This window comes from Oncorhynchus tshawytscha, unplaced genomic scaffold, assembly GCF_018296145.1.
Source record: "Oncorhynchus tshawytscha isolate Ot180627B unplaced genomic scaffold, Otsh_v2.0 Un_contig_8471_pilon_pilon, whole genome shotgun sequence".
NCBI classification, from domain to species: Eukaryota; Metazoa; Chordata; class Actinopteri; order Salmoniformes; family Salmonidae; genus Oncorhynchus; species Oncorhynchus tshawytscha.
The window spans coordinates 113777-135831 of NW_024609453.1; the positions used below are offsets into that span (position 1 = coordinate 113777).

The 22055-nt window shown below is 45.3% G+C and overlaps 1 protein-coding gene across 1 annotated transcript; it reads right to left on the reverse strand.

The window, feature by feature from the left end:
• Positions 1-304: 304 nt before the first annotated feature.
• LOC112246099 (2-acylglycerol O-acyltransferase 2-A-like) lies at positions 305-21881 on the reverse strand. The gene is made up of 6 exons (XM_042315368.1): positions 21519-21881; positions 20080-20258; positions 18410-18614; positions 15883-16057; positions 2715-2914; positions 305-1512 (listed from the first exon to the last, which is right to left on the reverse strand). The coding sequence occupies exons 1-6, from the start codon at positions 21610-21612 to the stop codon at positions 1358-1360; spliced, it is 1008 nt and encodes a 335-aa protein (XP_042171302.1). The 5' UTR covers positions 21613-21881; the 3' UTR covers positions 305-1357.
• Positions 21882-22055: the final 174 nt, after the last annotated feature.

Genomic DNA, 22055 nt, shown 5'->3' on the forward strand with positions numbered 1-22055 from the left:
ACAGTTTCTGATGTCCCGTTGGTAGGATATTCGTGATCGTACCTCGTCTAATTTATTGTCCAAGATTGCACATTGGCAAGTAATATTGACGCTAACGGCAGCTTTCCCACTCGCCGTCTGCGGATCCTTACGAGTGACGCTGCTCTGTGTCCTCTGTACCTGCGTCTCTTCCTCTTGCAAATAACAGGGATGTTGGCCTTGTCGGGTGTCTGAAGTACATCCTGTGCATCCTGCTTGTTGAAGAAAAAATATTAGTCTAATCCAAGGTGAGTGATCGCTGTCCTGATATCCAGAAGCTCTTTGTCTAATCCGAGGTGAGTGATCACTGTCCTGATATCCAGAAGCTCTTTTTTGCCGTAAAATACGGTGGCAGAAACATTATGTACAAAATAAGTCACAAATGACGTGAACCCCCCACATAACAGCACAATTGGTTAGGTGCCGTAAAAATGCTGCCATTTCTTCCGCTGCCATTTTACTTGTGTAATTGGCATGCCGTTTAATCCGTTTCTTGATATGCCACACCCGACAGGTGGATGGATTATCGTGGCAAATGAAAAACACTCACTAGCAGGGAGGTAAACAAATGTGTCCACAACATTTGAGAAATAATATTTTTGTTTGTATGGAACATTTCTGGGATCTTTTATTTTAGCTCATGAAACCAACACTTTACATGTTGCAATGATATTTTTGTTCAGTGTATTTCATATCACTCAAATATCCAATAAACGGGTGCCAATATTGAGACATAGATAGGCTACCCTCCCGTATCTGAAACTACATGATCATTGATGTTTACTGATAATGAAAGCATGCAGTTACTTGCTGTATAACTCTGATGATAGAGCTACATGTGTGCAATCGTTTTGCATGCAATAATCTGACATTTGTTGTTCTGACTAAGCTCTTCAATAGATGCTGATATTACAACATTTATTTAACAATTCCTTGAAAATGGCACGCAGTTGTCAGTGGTTTTAGCAGAGCGGAGGGTCTCCTTGCCCCACAGCAGGCAAATCAAACGCTCTGCAATGTATTGTGATGTTTTATAAAACTCTACAGAACCCTAACCTCCAGCTATTTTTTTACATTTTATTTAACCTTTATTTAACCAGGTAGGCTAGTTGAGAACAAGTTCTCATTTACAACTGCGACCTGGCCAAGATAAAGTATAGCAGTGTGAACAGACAACAACACAGAGTTACACATGGAGTAAACAATAAACAAGTCAATATCAGTAGAAAAAAAAAGCTAGAACTCTGACCTAGAAGGTGTTGCAGCATCTTTTGGTTAATCTGTAAATCTTATTTTTTTCTGATTATACGTGTGAACAACTCTTCACACAGATGTGTGTCTAGATGAAGTGGAGGTGTTTGTCTGGTGCAATGCCGTAGTTGTCCTTGTTGTCTTCAAACACCGCAGTGAGGCCCTCCAGGTAGAGAGAATGGAGACCGTCTATATCATCCTTAGTGGGAGAGGGGGTCTGGACCACTGGAATAGGCCTACCCACTGGAGAGAGAGAGAGAGGGGATAGAGAGGAAGAGGTTTCATCCATATTTATCTCTCTATAACCCACTGGGATGGTCAGGTGCCACAAAGATGGACTTGGGAAAATTGCAGTTGTCTCAGAACAGGGCAGCACGGCTGGCCTTTAAAAGCACATGGAGAGCTAACGTTAATGACATGCATGTCAATCTCTCATGGCTCAAAGAGAAGGAGAGATCAACTTCATCACTACTTGTTTTTGTAAGAGGTGTTGACAAGCTGAATGTACCGAGCTGTCCGTTTAAAATACTTGCACACAAGTCGGAAACCCATGCCTACCCCACAAGACAAGCCACCAGAAGTCTCTTCACAGTCCTCAAGTCCAGAACAGACTATGGGAGGTACACAGTACTACATAGAGCCATGACTACATGAAACTCTATTCCATATCTGGTAACTGATGCAGCAGGAGAATCAGATTTTTTTTAAATGGTAAAAATACACATAATGGAACAACGGGGACTGTGAAGAGAATCACAATGGCACAGACACATGCATACATTGTGATATTGTTGTGTGGTGGTATTAAACATTTTGTATTGTAGATATGTAGTGGTGTAATAATTTTATATGATGTACAGTTTTATATTTAGTTTTATATGTAATGTAAGTGCTTTAATATTTTTGGACCCCAAGAAGAGTAGCTGCTGCCTTGGCAGGACCTAATGGGGATCCATATAAACCCTAGGAAGAGTAGCTGCTGCCTTGGCAGGAACTAATGGGGATCCATATAAACCCCAGGAAGAGTAGCTGCTGCCTTGGCAGGAACTAATGGGGATCCATAATAAACCCCAGGAAGAGTAGCTGCTGCCTTGGCAGGAACTAATGGGGATCCATAATAAACCCCAGGAAGAGTAGCTGCTGCCTTGGCAGGAACTAATGGGGATCCATAATAAAGTCCAGGAAGAGTAGCTGCTGCCTTGGCAGGACCTAATGGGTATCCATAATAAACCCCAGGAAGAGTAGATGCTGCCTTGGCAGGACCTAATGGGGATCCATAATAAACCCCAGGAAGAGTAGCTGCTGCCTTGGTAGGAACTAATGGGGATCCATAATAAACCCCAGGAAGAGTAGCTGCTGCCTTGGCAGGAACTAATGGGGATCCATAATAAATACAAATACTCACTGGCGAGATAGGGGAGAAAGTGTGTGTGTGTGCCTCATACCAACAGTGTGTATGGGCTGTCTGTAGGGCAGCAGACCAAAGCTGTACTGGAACACTCCTCTCCCGGTGAACAGCGGCAGTGCCACTCCCATGAGCCTTTGCAGGTGGTCCTGTAGCCAGCGGAGCGGCGAGCCGGTAGGGTTGGTCATCTGGTCGAAGAGCTCATTCTCCCCAAAGGAGAACACAGGTACTAACTGAGCCCTATAGATACAGTACATTAACATAAAATCTAGCTTTATTTCTACAGTACATTTCAGGATTCAACGCAATGCGCTTCACAGGAAAAAACAAATAAAAAAACATGCAATACTACGCAACAAACGTATGAGGATAAAAAACATGCAATACTACGCAACAAACGTATGAGGATAAAAAACATGCAATACTACGCAACAAACGTATGAGGATAAAAAACATGCAATACTACGCAACAAACGTATGAGGATAAAAAACATGCAATACTACGCAACAAACGTATGAGGATAAAAAACTAAAGAATAACAATAAAAGCTGAATGAATAAAAGCACCCTGAGGAAAATCAAAGCTAGAAAGGTTTTAAGATCTCTTTTAAAAATGTCCCCAGTTAGGGTCCCTCAGGTTCTCTGGCAGGCTATTGCAGAGGATGGGGGCATAGTAGCTAAAGGCTGTCTCTCCATGCTTCTTGGTTCTAGGCTTTGGGATAGTTAAAAGGCCAGAGGACCTGAGGGACCTACTGGGTACATAGCTTAAAGCATGTCTGGGGGTGCACAATCATGGATTGATTTAAAAACCAATGGAATAATCTTAAACTCACAGGCAGCCAGTGCAGAGCCTTTAAAATCAAATAAAATGTTTATTTGTCACCTGCGCCAAATAACATGTGTAGAACGTACTGTGAAATGCTTACTTACAAGCCCTTAACCGACCATGCCGTTTTAAGAGAATAAGAGTTAAGAAAATATTTTCCAAATAAACTAAAGTAAAAATAAATAAAATATCACAATAAAAATGACAATATCGAGGCTATATACAGGGGGTACCGGTGCTGAGTCAATGTGCCAGGATACAGGTTAGTCGACGTAATTATTAAGGTAATATGTACATGTAGGTAGGGGTAAAGTGACCATGCATAGATAATAAGCAGCGAGTAGCAATAGTCCAAATAGTCCAGGTGGCCATTTGATTAATTGTTCAGCAGCAGTCTTATGTGGTAGAAGCTATTTGGCCCTAGACTTGGTGCTCTGGAACCGCGCGATAGCAGATAGTCTATGACTTGAGTGGCTAATATAGAGGTCCTGGATGGCAGGAGGCTTGGTGGATGTATTATCTTGGCAGTGATGTACTGGGTCGTACGCACTACCCTCTGTAGTGCTATAAGGTCGGATGCCGAGCAGTTGCCATACCAGGCGGTGATGCAAATGGTCAGGATGCTCTCAATGGTGCAGCTGTAGAACTTTGAGGAACTGGGGACCCATAACAAATCTTTTCAGTCTCCTGAATAGGCGTTATCGTGCCCTCACGACTGTCTTGGTGTGTTTGGACCATGATGGTTTGTTGGTCATTTTCGGCCCTCCTTTTCCTGTAGTCCACGATCAGCTCCTTTGTCTTGCTCACGTTGAGAGAAAGGTTGTTGTCCTGGCACCACACTGCCAGGTCTCTGACCTCCTCCCTATAGGCTGTCTCATCGTTGTCGTGATCAGGCCTACCGCCGTTGTGTCGTCAACAAACTTGATGAGGGTGTTGGATTTGTGTTTGGCTACGCAATTGTGGGTGAACAGGGAGTACAGGAGGGGACTAAGCACACACCCTTGAAGGGCACCGGTGTTGAGGATCAACGTGGCAGATGTGTTGTTGCCTACCCTTACCACCTGGGTGTGGCCCGTCAAGAAGTCCAAGATCCAGGTGAAGGTGTTTAGTCCCAGAGTCCTTAGCTTGGTGATGAGCTTTGTGAGCACTATGCTATTTTTATTTAACTAGAAAAGTCAGTTAAGAACAAATTCTTATATACAATGACGGCCTACCCCGGCCAAACCCGAACGACGCTGGTTCAATTGTGCGCCGCCCTATGGGACTCCCAATCATGACCGGTTGTGATACAGCCTGAAATTGAACCAGGGTCTGTAGTGACGCCTCTAGCACTGAGAGGCAGTGCCTTTGGACCCTGCGCCACCCAAATGAACAGTATTCTCACATATGTGTTCCTTTTGTCCAGGTGGGAAAGGGTAGTGTGGAGTGCATTTCAGATTGTGTCACCTGTGGATCTGTTGGGGCAGTATGCGAATTGGAGTGGGTCTAGGGTTTTTGGAATGATGGTGTTGATTGACCACGGTTTCAAGTGACTTCATTGCTACAGAGGTGAGTGATACGGGGCAGTAGTCATTTAGACAGGTTACTTTTGCTTTATTGGGCACAGGGAAAATGGTGGTCTGCTTGAAACATGTAGGTATTACAGACTCGGTCAGGGACAGGTTGAAAATGTCAGTAAAGACATTTTCCAGTTGGTCTGCGCATGCTCTGACTACACGTCCTGGTAATCCGTCTGGCCTTGTGAATGTTGACCTGTTTAACGGTCTGGCTCACATCAGCTACGGAGTTGGCTGCTTTTCCTTCACTCTGCAGTCCAACTCATCAAACCATCTCAACTGAGTTGAGGTCGGGTGATTGTGGAGGCAAGGTCATCTGATGCAGCACTCCAACACTCTTCTTATTGGTCAATTAGCCCTTACACAGCCTTGAGGTGTGTTGGGTCATTGTCCTGTTGAAAAATAAATGATAGTCCCACAAAGCTCAAACCAGATGGGATGGCGTGTCACTGCAGAATGCTGTGGTAGCCATGCTGGTTAATTGTGCTGTGAATTCTAAATAAATCACCAACGGTGTCACAAGCAAAGCACCCTCACAACTCCTCCTCCATGCTTCACGGTGGGAACCACACATGCAGAGATCACCTACTCTGCGTCTCAAAAAGACGCAGCGGTTTGGAACCAAAAATCTCAAATTTGGACTCAGACCAAAAGGACAGATTTCCACCGATCTAATTTCCATTGCTCGTGTTTCTTGGCCCAAACAGGACTCTTCTTCTTACTGGTGTCCTTTAGTAGTGGTTTATTTGCAGCAATTCGACTATGAAGGCCTGATTCACGCAATCTCCTATGAAGAGTTGATGTTGAGATGTGTCTGTTACATGAACTCTGTGAAGCATTTAGTTGGGCTGCAATCTGAGGTGTAGTTAAATCAGTTAAATCAGTTAAATCTAATGAATTTATCCTCTGCAGCAGAGGTAACTCTGGGTCTTTCTGGGTCTTCCTGCAGCAGAGGTAACTCTGGGTCTTCCTGCAGCAGAGGTAACTCTGGGTCTTCCTGCAGCAGAGGTAACTCTGGGTCTTCCTGCAGCAGAGGTAACTCTGGGTCTTCCTTTCCTGTGGCGGTCCTCATGAGAGCCAGTTTCATCATAGCGCCTGATGGTTTTTACGACTGCACTCAAAGAAATGTTCCACATTGACTGACCTTCATATCTCAATGTCACAATGGACTGTCATTTCTCTTTGCTTAGAGCTTTTTTGCCATAATATGGACTTGGTCTTTAAAGCAAATAGGGATATCTTCTGTTTACTAACCCTACCCTGTCACAACACAACTGATTGGTCAAATGCATTAAGGTGGCTACATTGAAGAATCTCAAATATATAATATATTTTGATTTGTTGAACACTTTTTTGGTTACTACATGATTCCATATGTGTTATTTCATATTTTTGATGTCTTCACTATTATTCTACAATGTAGAAAATAGTAAAAATAAAGAAAAACCCTCGAATGAGTAGTTGTGTCCAGACATTTGACAGGTACTGTATTTCAGTCTGTACTAGCAAAACAGTCCTGGAGTTTAGCATCCATGTCATCTGACCACTTCCGTATTGAGCGAGTCACTGGTACTTCCTGCTTTAGTTTTTGCTTGTATGCAGGAATCAGGAGGATAACATTATGGTCAAATTTGCCAAATGGAGGGTGAGGGAGAGCTTTGTGAAGTAAAGATGGTTCAAAGTTTTTTGTTGTTGTCTGGTTGCACATGTTACACGCTGGTAGAAAGGTAAAACTGATTTAAATTTGCATCCCTAGGAGCGCCACTTCTGAATTAATTTTTTCTTGTTTGCTTACGTTGAGTGCAGTTTTAGTGCCAGAAACAGTTTGTGGTGGTAAATAGATGTCTACAAAAAATATAGATTAAAACTCTTGGTAGATAAAAAAAATATATATATATATATATATATATATATTTAACCTTTATTTATTTAACCAGGTAGGCTACTTGATAACCAGTTCTCATTTGCAACTGCAACCTGGCCAAGATAAAGCAAAGCAGTTCGACACATACAACAACACAGAGTTAAACATGGAATAAACAAACATAGGGTAAATAATACAATGGAAAAAGTCTATATACAGTGTGTGCAAATTAGGTAAGATTAGGGAGGTAAGGCAATAAATAGGCCATGGTGGCGAAGTAATGACAATATAGCAATTAAACACTGGAATGGTAGATGTGCAGAAGATGAATGTGCAAGTAGAGATACTGGGGTGCGGAGGAGCAAGATAAATAAATACAATATGGGGATGAGGTAGTTGGGATGGGCTATTTACAGATGGGCTATGTACACGTGCAGTGATCTGTGAGCTGCTCTGACAGCTGGTGCTTAAAGCTAGTGAGGGAGATATGAGTCTCCAGCTTCACTGATTTTTGCAGTTTGTTCCAGTCATTGGCAGCAGAGAACGAAAGGACGGCCAAAGGAGGAATTGGCTTTGGGGGTGACCAGTGAGATATACCTGCTAGAGCGGGTGCTATGGGTGAGTGCTGCTATGGTGACCAGTGAGCTGAGACAAGGCAGGGCTTTACCTAGCAAAGACTTGTAGATGACCTGGAGCCAGTGGGTTTGGAGACGAGTATGAAGTGAGGGCCAGCCAACAAGAGCATACAGGTCGCAGTGGTGGGTAGTATATGGGGCTTTGATGACAAAATTGATGGCACTATGATAGACTGCATCCAATATGTTGAGTAGAGTGTTGGAGGCTATTTTGTAAATGACATCGTCGAAGTCAAGGATCGGTAGGATGGTCAGTTTTACAAGGGTATGTTTGGCAGCATGAGTTAAGGATGCTTTGTTGCGAAATAGAAAGCCAATTCCAGATTTAATTTTGGATTGGAGATGTTTGATGTGAGTCTGGAAGGAGAGATTACAGTCTAACCAGACACCTAGGTATTTGTAGTTGTCCACATATTCTAAGTCAGAACCGTCCAGAGTAGTGATGCTGGATGGGCGGGCAGGTGCAGGCAGCGATCGGTTGAACAGCATGCATTTAGTTTTACTTGCATTTAAGAGCAGTTGGAGGTCATGGAAGGAGAGTTGTATGGCATTGAAGTTCGTCTGGAGGTTAGTTAACACAGTGTCCAAAGAAGGGACAGAAGTATACAGAATGGTGTCATCTGCGTAGAGGTGGATCAGAGAATCACAAGCAGCAAGAGCGACATCATTGATGTATACAGAGAAGAGAGTCGGCCCGAGAATTGAACCCTGTGGCACCCCCATAGAGACTGCCAGAGGTCCGGACAACAGGCCCTCCAATTTGACACACTGAACTCTATCAGAGAAGTAAGTAGCTGGTGAATCAGGCGAGGCAGTCATTTGAGAAACCAATTCTGTTGAGTCTGCCGATAAGAATGTGGTGGTTGACAGAGTCGAAAGCCTTGGTCAGGTCGATGAATATGGCTGCACAGTAATGTCTCTTATCGATGGTGGTTATGATATAAGCATGGTTGAGGTGCACCCATGACCAGTTCGGAAACCAGATTGCATATCGGAGAAGGTACGGTGGGATTCGAAATGGTCGGTGATCTGTTTGTTATTTTGGCATTTGAAGACCTTAGAAAGGCAGGGTAGGATAGATATAGGTCTGTAGCAGTTTGGGTCTAGAGTGTCTCCCCCATTGAAGAGGGGGATGACCGCGGCAGCTTTCCAATCTTTGGGAATCTCAGACGATATGAAAGAGGTTGAACAGGCTAGTAAGAGGTTGCAACAATTTCGGCAGATCATTTTAAAAAGAGAGGGTCCAGATTGTCTAGCCCTTCTGATTTGTAGTTGTCCAGATTTTGCAGCTCTTTCAGAACATCAGCTATCTGGATTTGGGTGAAGGAGAAATGGGGAGGCTTGGGCGAGTTGCTGTGGGGGGTGCAGGGCAGTTGACCGGGGTAGGGGTAGCCAGATGGAAAGCATGGCCAACGTAGAGAAATGATTTTTGAAATTCTCAATCATCGTGGATTTATCGGTGGTGACAGTGTTTCCTAGCTTCAGTGCAGCGGGCAGCTGGGTGGAGGTGCTCTTAGTTTGTGCTACAGGATGCATATTTCTGATTGAAAAAGCTAGCCGTAGCTTACCTAACTGCCTGTATATATATTGGCTCCTAACTTCCCTGAAAAGTTGCATATCAAGGGGGTTATTCGATGCTAATGCAGTATGCCACAGGATGTTTTTGTGCTGGTCAAGGGCAGTCAGATCTGGAGTGAACCAAGGGCTGTATCTGTTCCTGGTTCTACATTTTTTGAATGGGGCATGCTTATTTAAGATGGTGAGGAAGGCACTTTTTAAAGAATAACCAGGCATCCTCTACTGACGGGATGAGGTTAATATCCTTCCAGGATTCCCAGGCCAGGTCGATTAGAAAGGCCTGTTTGCTGAAGTGTTTTAGGGAGCGTTTGACAGTGATGAGGTCGTTTGACCGCAGACCCATTACGAATGCAGTGCTCGCTGAGATCTTGGTTGAAAGCAGCAGAGGTGTATTTGGAGGGCAAGTTGGTTAGAATGATATCTATGAGGGATAGTGTGATAGTGTAGTCTACAGCTTATCATAAGATACTCAGGCGAGCAGTATCTTGAGATCGCCCACCAGCTGTTATTGATAAATACCACCACCCCTCGTCTTACTGTTCTGATTTACTGATGCACAGAAAACCCAGCCAACTGTGTATTATCCATGTCATCGTTCAGCCACGCCTCGGTGAAACATAAGATATTACAGTTTTTAATGTCCCATTGGTAGGATAGTCTTCATTGGAGCTCATCCAGTTTATTCTCCAGTAATTGCACGTTGGCCAATAGGATGGATGGTAGTGCCGGGTTATCCACTCGCCTACAAATTCTCACAAGGCACCTCTTCATGTGAATGACGGGGATTTGGGCCTGGTCCGGGAACAACAATATATCCTTCGCGTCAGACTCATTAAAGAAAAAATCTTTGTCCAGTTCGAGGTGAGTAATCGCTGTTCTGATAATCAGAAGCTCTTTTCGGTCATAAGAGATGGTGGCAGAAACATTATGTACAAAATATGTTACAAACAACACACAAAACAACACTCAAAATAGCACAGTTGGTTAGGATCAGGTAAAACGGCAGCCATCCCCTCTGGCGCCAACCGGCAGTGATTGGGAGTCCCATAGGGCGGCGTGCAATTGCCCAGCGTTGTCCAGGATTGGCCGGTGTAGGCCGTAAATAAGAATTTGTTCTTAACTTATTTGCCTAGTTAAATAAATGTTAAATAAACAAATATATTTTTAAAATGAAATTATCTGGTGTATAACTGGTGTAATGTGTGCTCTCCATCTGGTCATGATCAGTACCTGTGCTGCAGCATTCTGTATGTTTTGCAGTTTACCAATGGCTCTCTTGGGTAGACCAGACAGGAGAGCATTATAGTAGTCAAGCCTGCTTTTAATAAAAGCATGAATGAGTCTCTCTGTATCACCCTGAGAATGAAACAGCCACACCTTGGCAATGTTCCTCAGGTGGTAAAAAGCTATTTTGGTCACATTCCTAATGTGTGATTCGAAATTGAGTTCAGAATCTAAAACAACACCTAGGTTTTTACCTGGTGTTTTATCTTTATTGCCCGTGAATAAAAATGTCCAGATTCTCTCTCTGTGCTTTTTGTCCAACAATAAGTACCTCTGTCTTGACTTGATTTAGCTGGAGGAAGTAGTTAGCCATTCAAGTAATTAAATCGCTAATTCAGTCTTATAATTTATCTGTGCAGCTACAAAGTTGTTTATCGTCTACGTATCAGTGAAAATAAATGTTGTGCTTTCTGATAACGCTGCCAAGGTGTAACATAAACTATATGACCAAAAGTATGTGGACACATGCTCGGCGAACATCTCATTCCAAAATCATGGGCATTAATATAGAGGTTGTCCCCCATTTGCTGCTATAACAGCCTCCACTCTTCTGGGAAGGCTTTCCACTAGATGATGGAACATTGCTGCTATAACAGCATCCCCTCTTCTGGGAAGGCTTTCCACTAGATGTTGGAACATTGCTGCTATAACAGCCTCCACTCTTCTGGGAAGGCTTTCCACTAGATGATGGAACATTGCTGCTATAACAGCCTCCACTCTTCTGGGAAGGCTTTCCACTAGATGATGGAACACTGCTACTATAACAGCATCCTCTCTTCTGGGAAGGCTTTCCACTAGATGATGGAACACTGCTGCGGGAACTTGCTTCCATTCAGCCACAAGAGCACTAGTGAGGTCCGACACTGATGTTGGGCGATTACGCCGGCTCACAGTCGGCATTCCAATTCATCCCAATCTCGACAAACCAGTTCTGTATGGACCTTGGTTTCTGCACAGGGGAATTGTCATGCTGAAACAGGAAAAGGTCTTCCCCCAAACTGTTGCCACAAAGTTGGGAGCACAGAGGCATCTAGAATGTCATTTCCCTTGACTGGAACTAAGGGCTCTACCCCGAAACGTGAAAAACAGCCCCAGACCATTATTCCTCTCCGCCAAACTTTACAGTTGGCACTATGCATTCGGGAAGGTAACGTTCTCCTGGCATCCGCCAAACCCAGATTCATCAGACTGCTAGATGGTGAAGCGTGATTCATCACTCCAGAGACTGCGTTTCCACTGCTCCAGAGTCCAATGTTGGCGAGCTTTACACCACTCCAGCCGACGGTTGGCATTGCGCATGGTGATCTTAGGTTTGTGTGCGACTGCTCGGCCATGGAAACCCATTTCATGAAGCTCCCGATGAACAGTTATTGTGCTGAAGTTGCTTCCAGAGGCAGTTTGGAACTTGGTAGTGAGGGTTGCAACGGAGGAAAGCCTATTCTTAAGCGCTAGGCACGTCAGCAGTCCAGTTCGGTGAGCATGTGTGGCCTACCACAGAGGATGGGCTGTGGTTGCCCCTAGATGTTTCCACTTACCAACAACATAATTTACAGTTGACTGGGGAAGCCCTAGCAGGATAACCATTTGAAAAACTGACTTGTTGGAAAGGTGGCCTCCTACATCGGTGCTACATTGAAAGTCACTAAGCTCTTCAGTATGGGCCATTCTACTGCCAATGTTTGTCTATGGAGATTACATGGTCGTGTGGATATTAACATTACACTGGGACCAGCTGGATATTAACATTAAACTGTGACCAGCTGGGTATTAACATTACACTGGGACCAGCCGGGCATTAACATTACACTGGGACCAGCCGGGAATTAACATTACACTGGGACCAGCTGGGTATTAACATTACACTGGGACCAGCTGGGTATTAAGGGACCAGCCGGGCATTAACATTACACTGGGACCAGCCAGGCATTAACATTACACTGGGACCAGCTGGGTATTAACATTACACTGGGACCAGCTGGGTATTAACATTACACTGGGACCAGCTGGGTATTAACATGACACTGGGACCAGCTGGGTATTAACATGACACTGGGACCAGCTGGGTATTAACATGACACTGGGACCAGCTGGATATTAAGGGACCAGCTGGGTATTAACATTACACTGGGAACAGCTGGATATTAACACTAACACTACACTGGGACCAGCTGGGTATTAAGGGACCAGCTGGGTATTAACATGACACTGGGACCAGCTGTGTATTAACATTACACTGGGACCAGCTGTGTATTAACATTACACTAGGACCAGCTGGGTATTAACATTACACTGGGACCAGCTGGATATTAAGGGACCAGCTGGGTATTAACATTACACTGGGACCAGCTGTGTATTAGCATTACTCTGGGACCAGCTGGATATTAAGGGACCAGCTCGGAGTAACATTACAATGGGACCAGCTGGGAATTAACATTGCACTGGGACCAGCTGGGCATTAAGGGAACAGCTGGGGATTAACATGACACTGGGACCAGCTGGGTATTAAGAGACCAGCTTGATAGTAAAATTATACTGGGACCAGCTGGGTATTAAGAGACCAGCTTGATAGTAAAATTACACTGGGACCAGCTTGGCATTAAGGGACCAGCTCGGTATTAACATTACAATGGGGCCAGCTGGGTATAAACATTACACTGGGACCAGCTGGGTATTAACATTACACTGGGACCAGCTGGGTATTAACATTACACTGGGACCAGCTGGGTATTAACATTACACTGGGGCCATCTGGCTATTAACATTACACTGGGACCATCTGGCTATTAACGTTACACTGGGACCAGCTGGGCATTAAGGGACCAGCTGGGTATTAACATTACACTGGGATCAGCTGGATACTAAGGAACCAGCTGGATATTAACATCACACTGGGACCAGCTGGGCATTAATATTACACTGGGACCCGCTGGGCATTAACATTACACTGGGACCAGCTGGGTATTAAGGGACCAGCTGGGGATTAACATGACACTGGGACCAGCTGGGATTGACATTACACTGGGACCAGCTGGGTATTAACATTAGGTGTTGCTAACATTTACGATTGCAAATTTCAATTTACAAAAAAAAATTGATGTTTTCATCTTTTGAGCTTCTAGTCATGAAATCTATGCAGCCTACTCAATCACTTTTCATAGCTACTGTTTACAGGCCTCCTGGGCCATATACAGCGTTCCTCATTGAGTTCCCTGAATTCCTATCGGACCTTGTAGTCATAGCAGATAATATTCTAATATTTGGTGACTTTAATATTCACATGGAAAAGTCCACAGACCCACTCCAAAAGGTTGGGACCAGCTGTGTATTAACATTACACTAGGACCAGCTGGGCATTAAGGGACCAGCTCGGTATTAACATTACAATGGGGCCAGCTGGGTATAAACATTACACTGGAACCAGCTGGGTATTAACATTACACTGGGACCAGCTGGATATTAAGAGACCAGCTTGATATTAACATTGCACCGGGACCAGCCGGGCATTAACATTTCACCGGGACCAGCCGGGCATTAACATTTCACCGGGACCAGCCAGACATTAACGTTACACCGGGACCAGCCGGGCATTAACATTACACCGGGACCAGCTGACTATTAACATTACACCGGGACCAGCTGACTATTAACATTACACCGGGACCAGCTGGCTATTAACATTACACCGGGACCAGCTGGCTATTAACATTACACCGGGACCAGCTGGCTATTAACATTACACCGGGACCAGCTGGCTATTAACATTACACCGGGACCAGCTGGCTATTAACATTACACCGGGACCAGCTGACTATTAACATTACACGGGACCAGCTGGCTATTAACATTACACCGGGACCAGCTGGCTATTAACATTACACGGGACCAGCTGGCGATTAACATTACACGGGACCAGCTGGCGATTAACATTACACCGGGACCAGCTGGCTATTAACATTACACCGGGACCAGCTGGCTATTAACATTACACCGGGACCAGCTGGCTATTAACATTACACCGGGACCAGCTGGACATTAACATTACACCGGGACCAGCTGGGCATTAACATTACACCGGGACCAGCTGGGTATTAACATTACACCGGGACCAGCTGGGTATTAACATTACACCGGGACCAGCTGTCTATTAACATTACACCGGGACCAGCTGGCTATTAACATTACACCGGGACCAGCTGGCTATTAACATTACACCGGGACCAGCTTGCTATTAACCTTACACCGGGACCAGCTGGCTATTAACATTACACCGGGACCAGCTGGCTATTAACATTACACCGGGACCAGCTGGGTATTAACATTACACCGGGACCAGCTGTCTATTAACATTACACGGGACCAGCTGGCTATTAACATTACACCGGGACCAGCTGGCTATTAACATTACACCGGGACCAGCTGGACATTAACATTACACCGGGACCAGCTGGACATTAACATTACACCGGGACCAGCTGGGCATTAACATTACACCGGGACCAGCTGGGTATTAACATTACACCGGGACCAGCTGGACATTAACATTACACCGGGACCAGCTGGGCATTAACATTACACCGGGACCAGCTGGGTATTAACATTACACCGGGACCAGCTGGGTATTAACATTACACTGGGACCAGCTGGGTATTAACATTTCACCGGGACCAGCCGGGCATTAACATTACACTGGGACCAGCTGGGCCTTAATGAACACCACTCGCATACAGTACATTAACATTAAACACATCACACGTAATATTGAATTACAATATTCAATACACCTGTTTCAGATGTTTCAAACCTAGCCGTGTTTCAGACCTTCCCGTGTTCAGACGTGCTTCCCACCTACCCGCGTTCAGTCGTGCTTCCCACCTACCCGCGTTCAGACGTGCTTCCCACCTACCCGCGTTCAGACGTGCTTCCCACCTACCCGCGTTCAGACGTGCTTCCCACCTACCCGCGTTCAGACGTGCTTCCCACCTACCCGCGTTCAGACGTGCTTCCCACCTTCCCGCGTTCAGACGTGCTTCCCACCTTCCCGCGTTCAGACGTGCTTCCTACCTACCCGCGTTCAGACGTGCTTCCCACCTACCCGCGTTCAGACCCAGGATTGGGGTCAACTACATTTCAATTCCAGTCAATTCAGGAAGCAGAAATACCAATTGATATTCAGGTTACTTTTATTTGGTCTTCCCAGACAGACAGTCTCCCTTCCCAAAACGAACCAGGCCTGACCCTGAACTGGCATGTTCAGGGTGGTTTGTATGGACACAAGCGTATTCCCTTCTAAACTGTTTTCTCCCCAAATTAAGTCCCTTGGCAAATCTCTAAAATGACCCGTCTGGCTGCCCACTACATACCATACTGCTCGCTGGAATTTAAATGGATTTGACCCCAACCCTGTTCAAACGTAACTGTTTTTCATGCCTATCTGTGTTTCAGATCCACCTGTACTTCAGGCCTACCCATGTTTTAGTGCCAGTTTGATGAATCCCTTGCGGTGTAGAATCTGAAGGGTGAGAGCTCCTGGTCGGGCGTCTAGCGCCTCTGGAGCGCCCCCTATAGCCACCACCGCCACATTACCTCCTCTAGGACCTGAGAGCAGGTAGGACAGGCTGGCTTTCTCACTGGATACCAGACCTGGCATGAACACATAATACACACATCACACAAACACCTTAACCCCAAATACATACACACACACACACACACCCTAAACCTAATTACACACACACACACCCTAATCACACACCCTAACCTTAAATACACACGCTAACCTTAAATACACACACACACGTATCCAGGATGTTTTGAAGGGTCCCCAGATCCTCAAAAGGTTCTACAGCTGCACCTTCGAGAGTATCCTGACCAGCTGCATCACCGCCTGGTATGGCAAGTGGTCGGCATCTGACCGTTAAGCGCTACAGAGGGTAGTGCGTACGGCCCAGTACATCACTGGGGGCAAGCTTCCTAGGACCAAAAGTCTAGGACCAAATTAACAGCTTCTACTCCCAATGGTGGACAGCCACTGCCTGTTCACCCCGCTATCATCCAGAAGGTGAGGTCAGTACAGGTGCATCAAAGCTGGGACCGAGAGACTGAAAAACAGCTTCTATCTCAAGGCCATCAGACTGTTAAACAGCCACCACTAACATTGAGTGGCTGCTGCCAACACACTGACTCAACTCCAGCCACTTTAATAATGGGAATTGATGGGAAATGATGTAAAATATATCACTAGCCACTTTAAACAATGCTACCTAATATAATGTTTGCATACCCTACATTATTCATCGTATATATGTATACGTATATACTGTACTCTATATCATCTACTGCATCTTTATGTAATACATGTATCACTAGCCACTTTAACTATGCCACTTTGTTTACATACTCATCTCATATGTATATACTGCACTCAATACCATCTACTGTATCTTTCCTATGCCGCTCTGTACCATCACTCATTCATATATCTTTATGTACATATTCTTTATCCCCTTACACTTGTGTCTATAAGGTAGTAGTTTTGGAATTGTTAGCTAGATTACTTGTTGGTTATTACTGCATTGTCGGAACTAGAAGCACAAGCATTTCGCTACACTCGCACTAACATCTGCTAACCATGTGTATGTGACAAATAAAATTTGATTTGATTTGATGTATTCAGGATGTTCTGAAGGTGACCTTGTAGACACAGAGAGAGACATGTATTCAGGATGTTCCCCTGTAGACACAGAGAGAGACATGTATTCAGGATGTTCCCCTGTAGACACAGAGAGAGACATGTATTCAGGATGTTCCCCTGTAGACACAGAGAGAGACATGTATTCAGGATGTTCCCCTGTAGACACAGAGAGAGACATGTATTCAGGATGTTCCCCTGTAGACACAGAGAGACATGTATTCAGGATGTTCCCCTGTAGACACAGAGAGAGACATGTATTCAGGATGTTCCCCTGTAGACACAGAGAGAGACATGTATTCAGGATGTTCCCCTGTAGACACAGAGAGAGACATGTATTCAGGATGTTCCCCTGTAGACACAGAGAGAGACATGTATTCAGGATGTTCCCCTGTAGACACAGAGAGAGACATGTATTCAGGATGTTTCCCTGCAGACACAGAGAGAGACAGGTATTCAGGATGTTCCCCTGTAGACACAGAGAGAGACATGTATTCAGGATGTTCCCCCCTAGACACAGAGAGACATGTTTTCAGGATGTTTCCCTGTAGACACAGAGAGAGACATGTATTCAGGATGTTCCCCTGTAGACACAGAGAGAGACATGTATTCAGGATGTTGAATGGATGGATGATGAGTACTTGCGAGCTCACACACTGTATGTACACAGTCAGCCACTTGCCTGTTGTGAAATAGAGTTGAGTAAGTCTGTCTGACAGAGGAGTGGAGGGAGGAGAGGTGTGTGTGTGTCAGTGTTACCTACTTGGTCAGCATTGTCAGATATTTCAACAGAAACTTTCTCAACTGGACAACCTTGTGACTGAGAAAATACAGTGTGTACACACACACACACAACACACTACACACACTAACCACTCAGCCTTTTCTCCACACATGATGTCGTCCCTGAAGTGGGATATCAGGGTCAGATGTTAGGGGTTAGAGTTCAGGGTTACTAACCTCCACACATGATGTAGTCCCTGAAGTGGGATATCAGGGTCAGAGGTTAGGGGTTAGAGTTCAGGGTTACTAACCTACATGATGTAGTCCCTGAAGATCAGGATCAGTCATCAGAGGTTAGGGGTTAGAGGTCAAATCAAATCAAATTTATTTATATAGCCCTTCGTACATCAGCTGATATCTCAAAGTGCTGTACAGAAACCCAGCCTAAAACCCCAAACAGCAAGCAATGCAGGTGTAGAAGCACTAACCTCAGCACTAACCTCAGAGTTACTAACCTCCAAACATGATGTAGTACCTAAAGAAGGGTATTAGGGTCAGGGGTTAGAGGTTAGGGTACTAACCTCCACACATGATGTAGTCCCTAAAGAAGGGTACTCTGAACCAGAATGGCAGCATCAGGAGGTAGGGGGTCAGCCCGGGGAACAGCAAGGAGAACCCTGACGCCTCCGTACAGAAGTTCCCAAAACCCCCCGCCACTAGAACACCATGGGGGTGGAACCCAAAGATGTAGTTAGAACCAGGGTCCAGATCCACCATCTTTATGAGCTGGGGAGGGGGGGAAGGAGAGAAACAGGTACTGTAGTTAGAACCAGGGTCCAGATCCACTGTCTTTATGAGCTGGGGTGGGGGGGGATGAGAGAAACAGGTACTGTAGTTAGAACCAGGGTCCAGATCCACCATCTTTATGAGCTGGGGAGGGGGGGAAACAGGTACTGTAGTTAGAACCAGGGTCCAGATCCACCATCTTTATGAGCTGGGGAGGGGGGACAGGTACTGTAAGAACCAGGGTTGAAGGCTCACTCACCATATACAGTTCAGTTGAAGTCGGTAGTTTTTTATATATATATATATATATATATACATACATTTGTAATGTCTTTATTATTTTGGAACTTTGTGAGTGTAATGTTGTCCATTTTAATTGTTTATTTCACTTTTGTTTATCTCCTTCACTTGCTTTGGCAATGTTAACATATGTTTCCCATGCCAATAAAGCCCATTGAATTTAATTAAAAATACTGAGTGATAGATAGGTAGCTAGAGAGAGGGATAGATAGAGAGTGCTTTGGCAAAGTGGGTGGGGTTATATCCTGCCTGTTTGGCCCTGTCCGGGGGTATCGTCGGACGGGGCCACAGTGTCTCCTGACCCCTCCTGTATCAGCCTCCAGTATTTATGCTGCAGTAGTTTGTGTCGGGGGGCTAGTGTCAGTTTGTTATATCTGGAGTACTTCTGTCTTATCCGGTGTCCTGTGTGAATTTAAGTATGCTCTCTCTAATTCGCTCTTTCTTTCATTCTCTCAGAGGACCTGAGCCCTAGGACCATGCCTCAGGATTACCTGGCATGATGACACCTTGCTGTCCCCAGTTCACCTGGCCGTGCTGCTGCTCCAGTTTCAACTGTTCTGCCTGCGGCTAAGGAATCCTGAGCTGTTCACCGGACGTGCTACCTGTCCCAGACCTGCTGTTTTCAACTCTCTAGAGACAGCAGGAGTGGTAGAGATACTCTTAATGATCGGCTATGAAAAGCCAACTGACATTTACTCCTGAGGTGCTGACTTGTTGCACCCTCGACAACTACTGTGATTATTATCATTTGACCCTGCTGGTCATCTATGAACAGTAGAACATCTTGGCCATGTTCTGTTATAATCTCCACCCGGCACAGCCAGAAGAGGACTGGCCACCCCTCATAGCCTGGTTCCTCTAGGTTTCTTCCTAGGTTTCGGCCTTTCTAGGGAGTTTTTCCTAGCCACCGTGCTTCTACAGCTGCACTGCTTGCTGTTTGGGGTTTTAGGCTAGGTTTCTGTACAGCACTTTGAGATATCAGCTGATGTACGAAGGGCTATATAAATACATTGATTTGATTTGTGTGTATTGGTGTGTGTGTTTAAATTGGTGTGTGCAGTAGACCTAGGTTTCATTGATATTAATGGGAGCGTCGCACACAATGAAAGAGTTACAGCCCATGTAGGAAGCCTGTTAGTGTTAGGGTTATAGTTTAGAGTCTTACATTGAGAGGGAAGTAGTCTCTGAAGTGTTTCCAGACGCTCCAGTTCCGAAGCCACTCTGACCTCCGACCCCCACTGGTGGGTGTGTCCCTGTCCAGATACAGCCAACCAGCATACAGCGCAGCCAGAACCCACCAGTCAGAGACGCATAGCAACACATAGCCTGCTAGACAGCACTGGGCTGGGGGAGGGGGGGGAGAGACATGTCACTGGTCAGTTACTCTCTGGGTGGGAGAGAGGGAAGACATTTCACTGGTCAGTTAGTCTCTGGGTGGGAGAGAGGGAAGACATGTCACTGGTCAGTTAGTCTCTGGGTGGGAGAGAGGGAAGACATGTCACTGGTCAGTTACTCTCTGGGGGAGGGGGAGTTGGCAGGAGGAGAATAATTTCACATGGTTGGTAAAGGAGAACATAGAGTAAATGTCTGTGTGCACGTGTGTGTGTGTGTGTGTGTGTGTGTGTGTGTGTGTGTGTGGTGTGTGTGAGCAGAGCCAAGTGGGCGAACGCCAGCCATGCACTCTCACCCACTACCCTCTACACACACAGTACCCCTGTCCCTTACTCCTACCAAGGTGACCCCAGCTTCACAGTTGAGACGTAGCAGAGACAGAGTCAGGGTAAGGGTTAGACGGTAAGGGTTAGATGGATCAGATCATTGTGAGGTCATGGAGTCCAGAGAGAGCCAATCATATGGACCAGAAAACACAGAAAGTCTAGAATCCTCTCTATAGAATCTGAACTCCCTCCAGCTGTTACAATGGATAGAAGAATGCTGCTAACTGCTTGGCTTCTCCACTGTCCCGTTTACTGGGCTCCCACCAGCAGTCCTCTGCTCACAAACACACGTGACCACCCGCTTGACAACGTACTAACCAGCAGCTTCACCAAAAAGGAACCTCTTCCATGGCGCCATTAGTGCCATGTCAAACTGTGAAGCAGGTGTTCTTAGATTATCCAGAACCATATCACTCCGTTATACTATACAACCCTAACCACTGATCTAGGACCAGATCACACTACCCCAGCCCAAACCTGAACCATTAGACACTAACCTAACCACTAACCTAGGACCAGTCTAATCGTCATGGGGACAGACACTAAACTGACATTAGACCAGACAGTCAATAAAGATATTGATTAATTTGTGCAAGCCTTTGTGTTACGTACTTTTGCTGAGAAATAGTCTCTCTAGCCTAATCAGAGTTACTATTTACTCTATTTAGCAACAAACGGATTGATTTACCCTTCAAATCAAATAAAAATGTTATTTGTCACATACACATGTTTAGCAGATGTTAATGTGAGTATAGCGAAACATTACAGGAGCACCATCACACTAACGTCAGCGTGATGAACCCCTCTCTCTTTCTCTCTCTCTCACACACACACACACACACACACACACACACACACACACACACAGAGCGAGAGAGAGGCTTACCTAGCGCCAGGAAAGAGAAAACCCACTGCAGCACAGCAGCTGTCTGGAGTCTCCTCTGCAGCGGGATGTTTAGCGGAGCGAACTGGATCTTCATCTCCGGGAAAGACGCAACCTTTCCGGCTACAAGGTGAGGGTTAGTCTGTCTGGTCCCCTTCTCTCTGTCTGTCTCTGTCTTTCTGTGTGTGTGTGTGTGAAGAAACGCGTTGCTGTTTTGAGTGAAAGTTCCTAATTTGATGCAACTTAAAGTTCTGAAACTGAAGGGCTCGGGCAGCGCTGTGGAAGTTCTGTTATTCAGTTGTTGCTGGTCTCTATTTCACCTTCCTAATATAGTTAAACTCTGCAAACAAACTTGATGAAATAACAGAACAGCTTGCCTTGTGGACCCTCCTCTCATGTCACCACCCTCCTCCTTGAATGGAACCACATCAACCTATCAAAGTAGAGGAGAGGTGGAAAGCATCAACCAATCAGAGGAGAGGTCGGGAGGACAGCATTTATTTGACTCCTGCTATAGTTACTTCAGCCAGAATAATAACA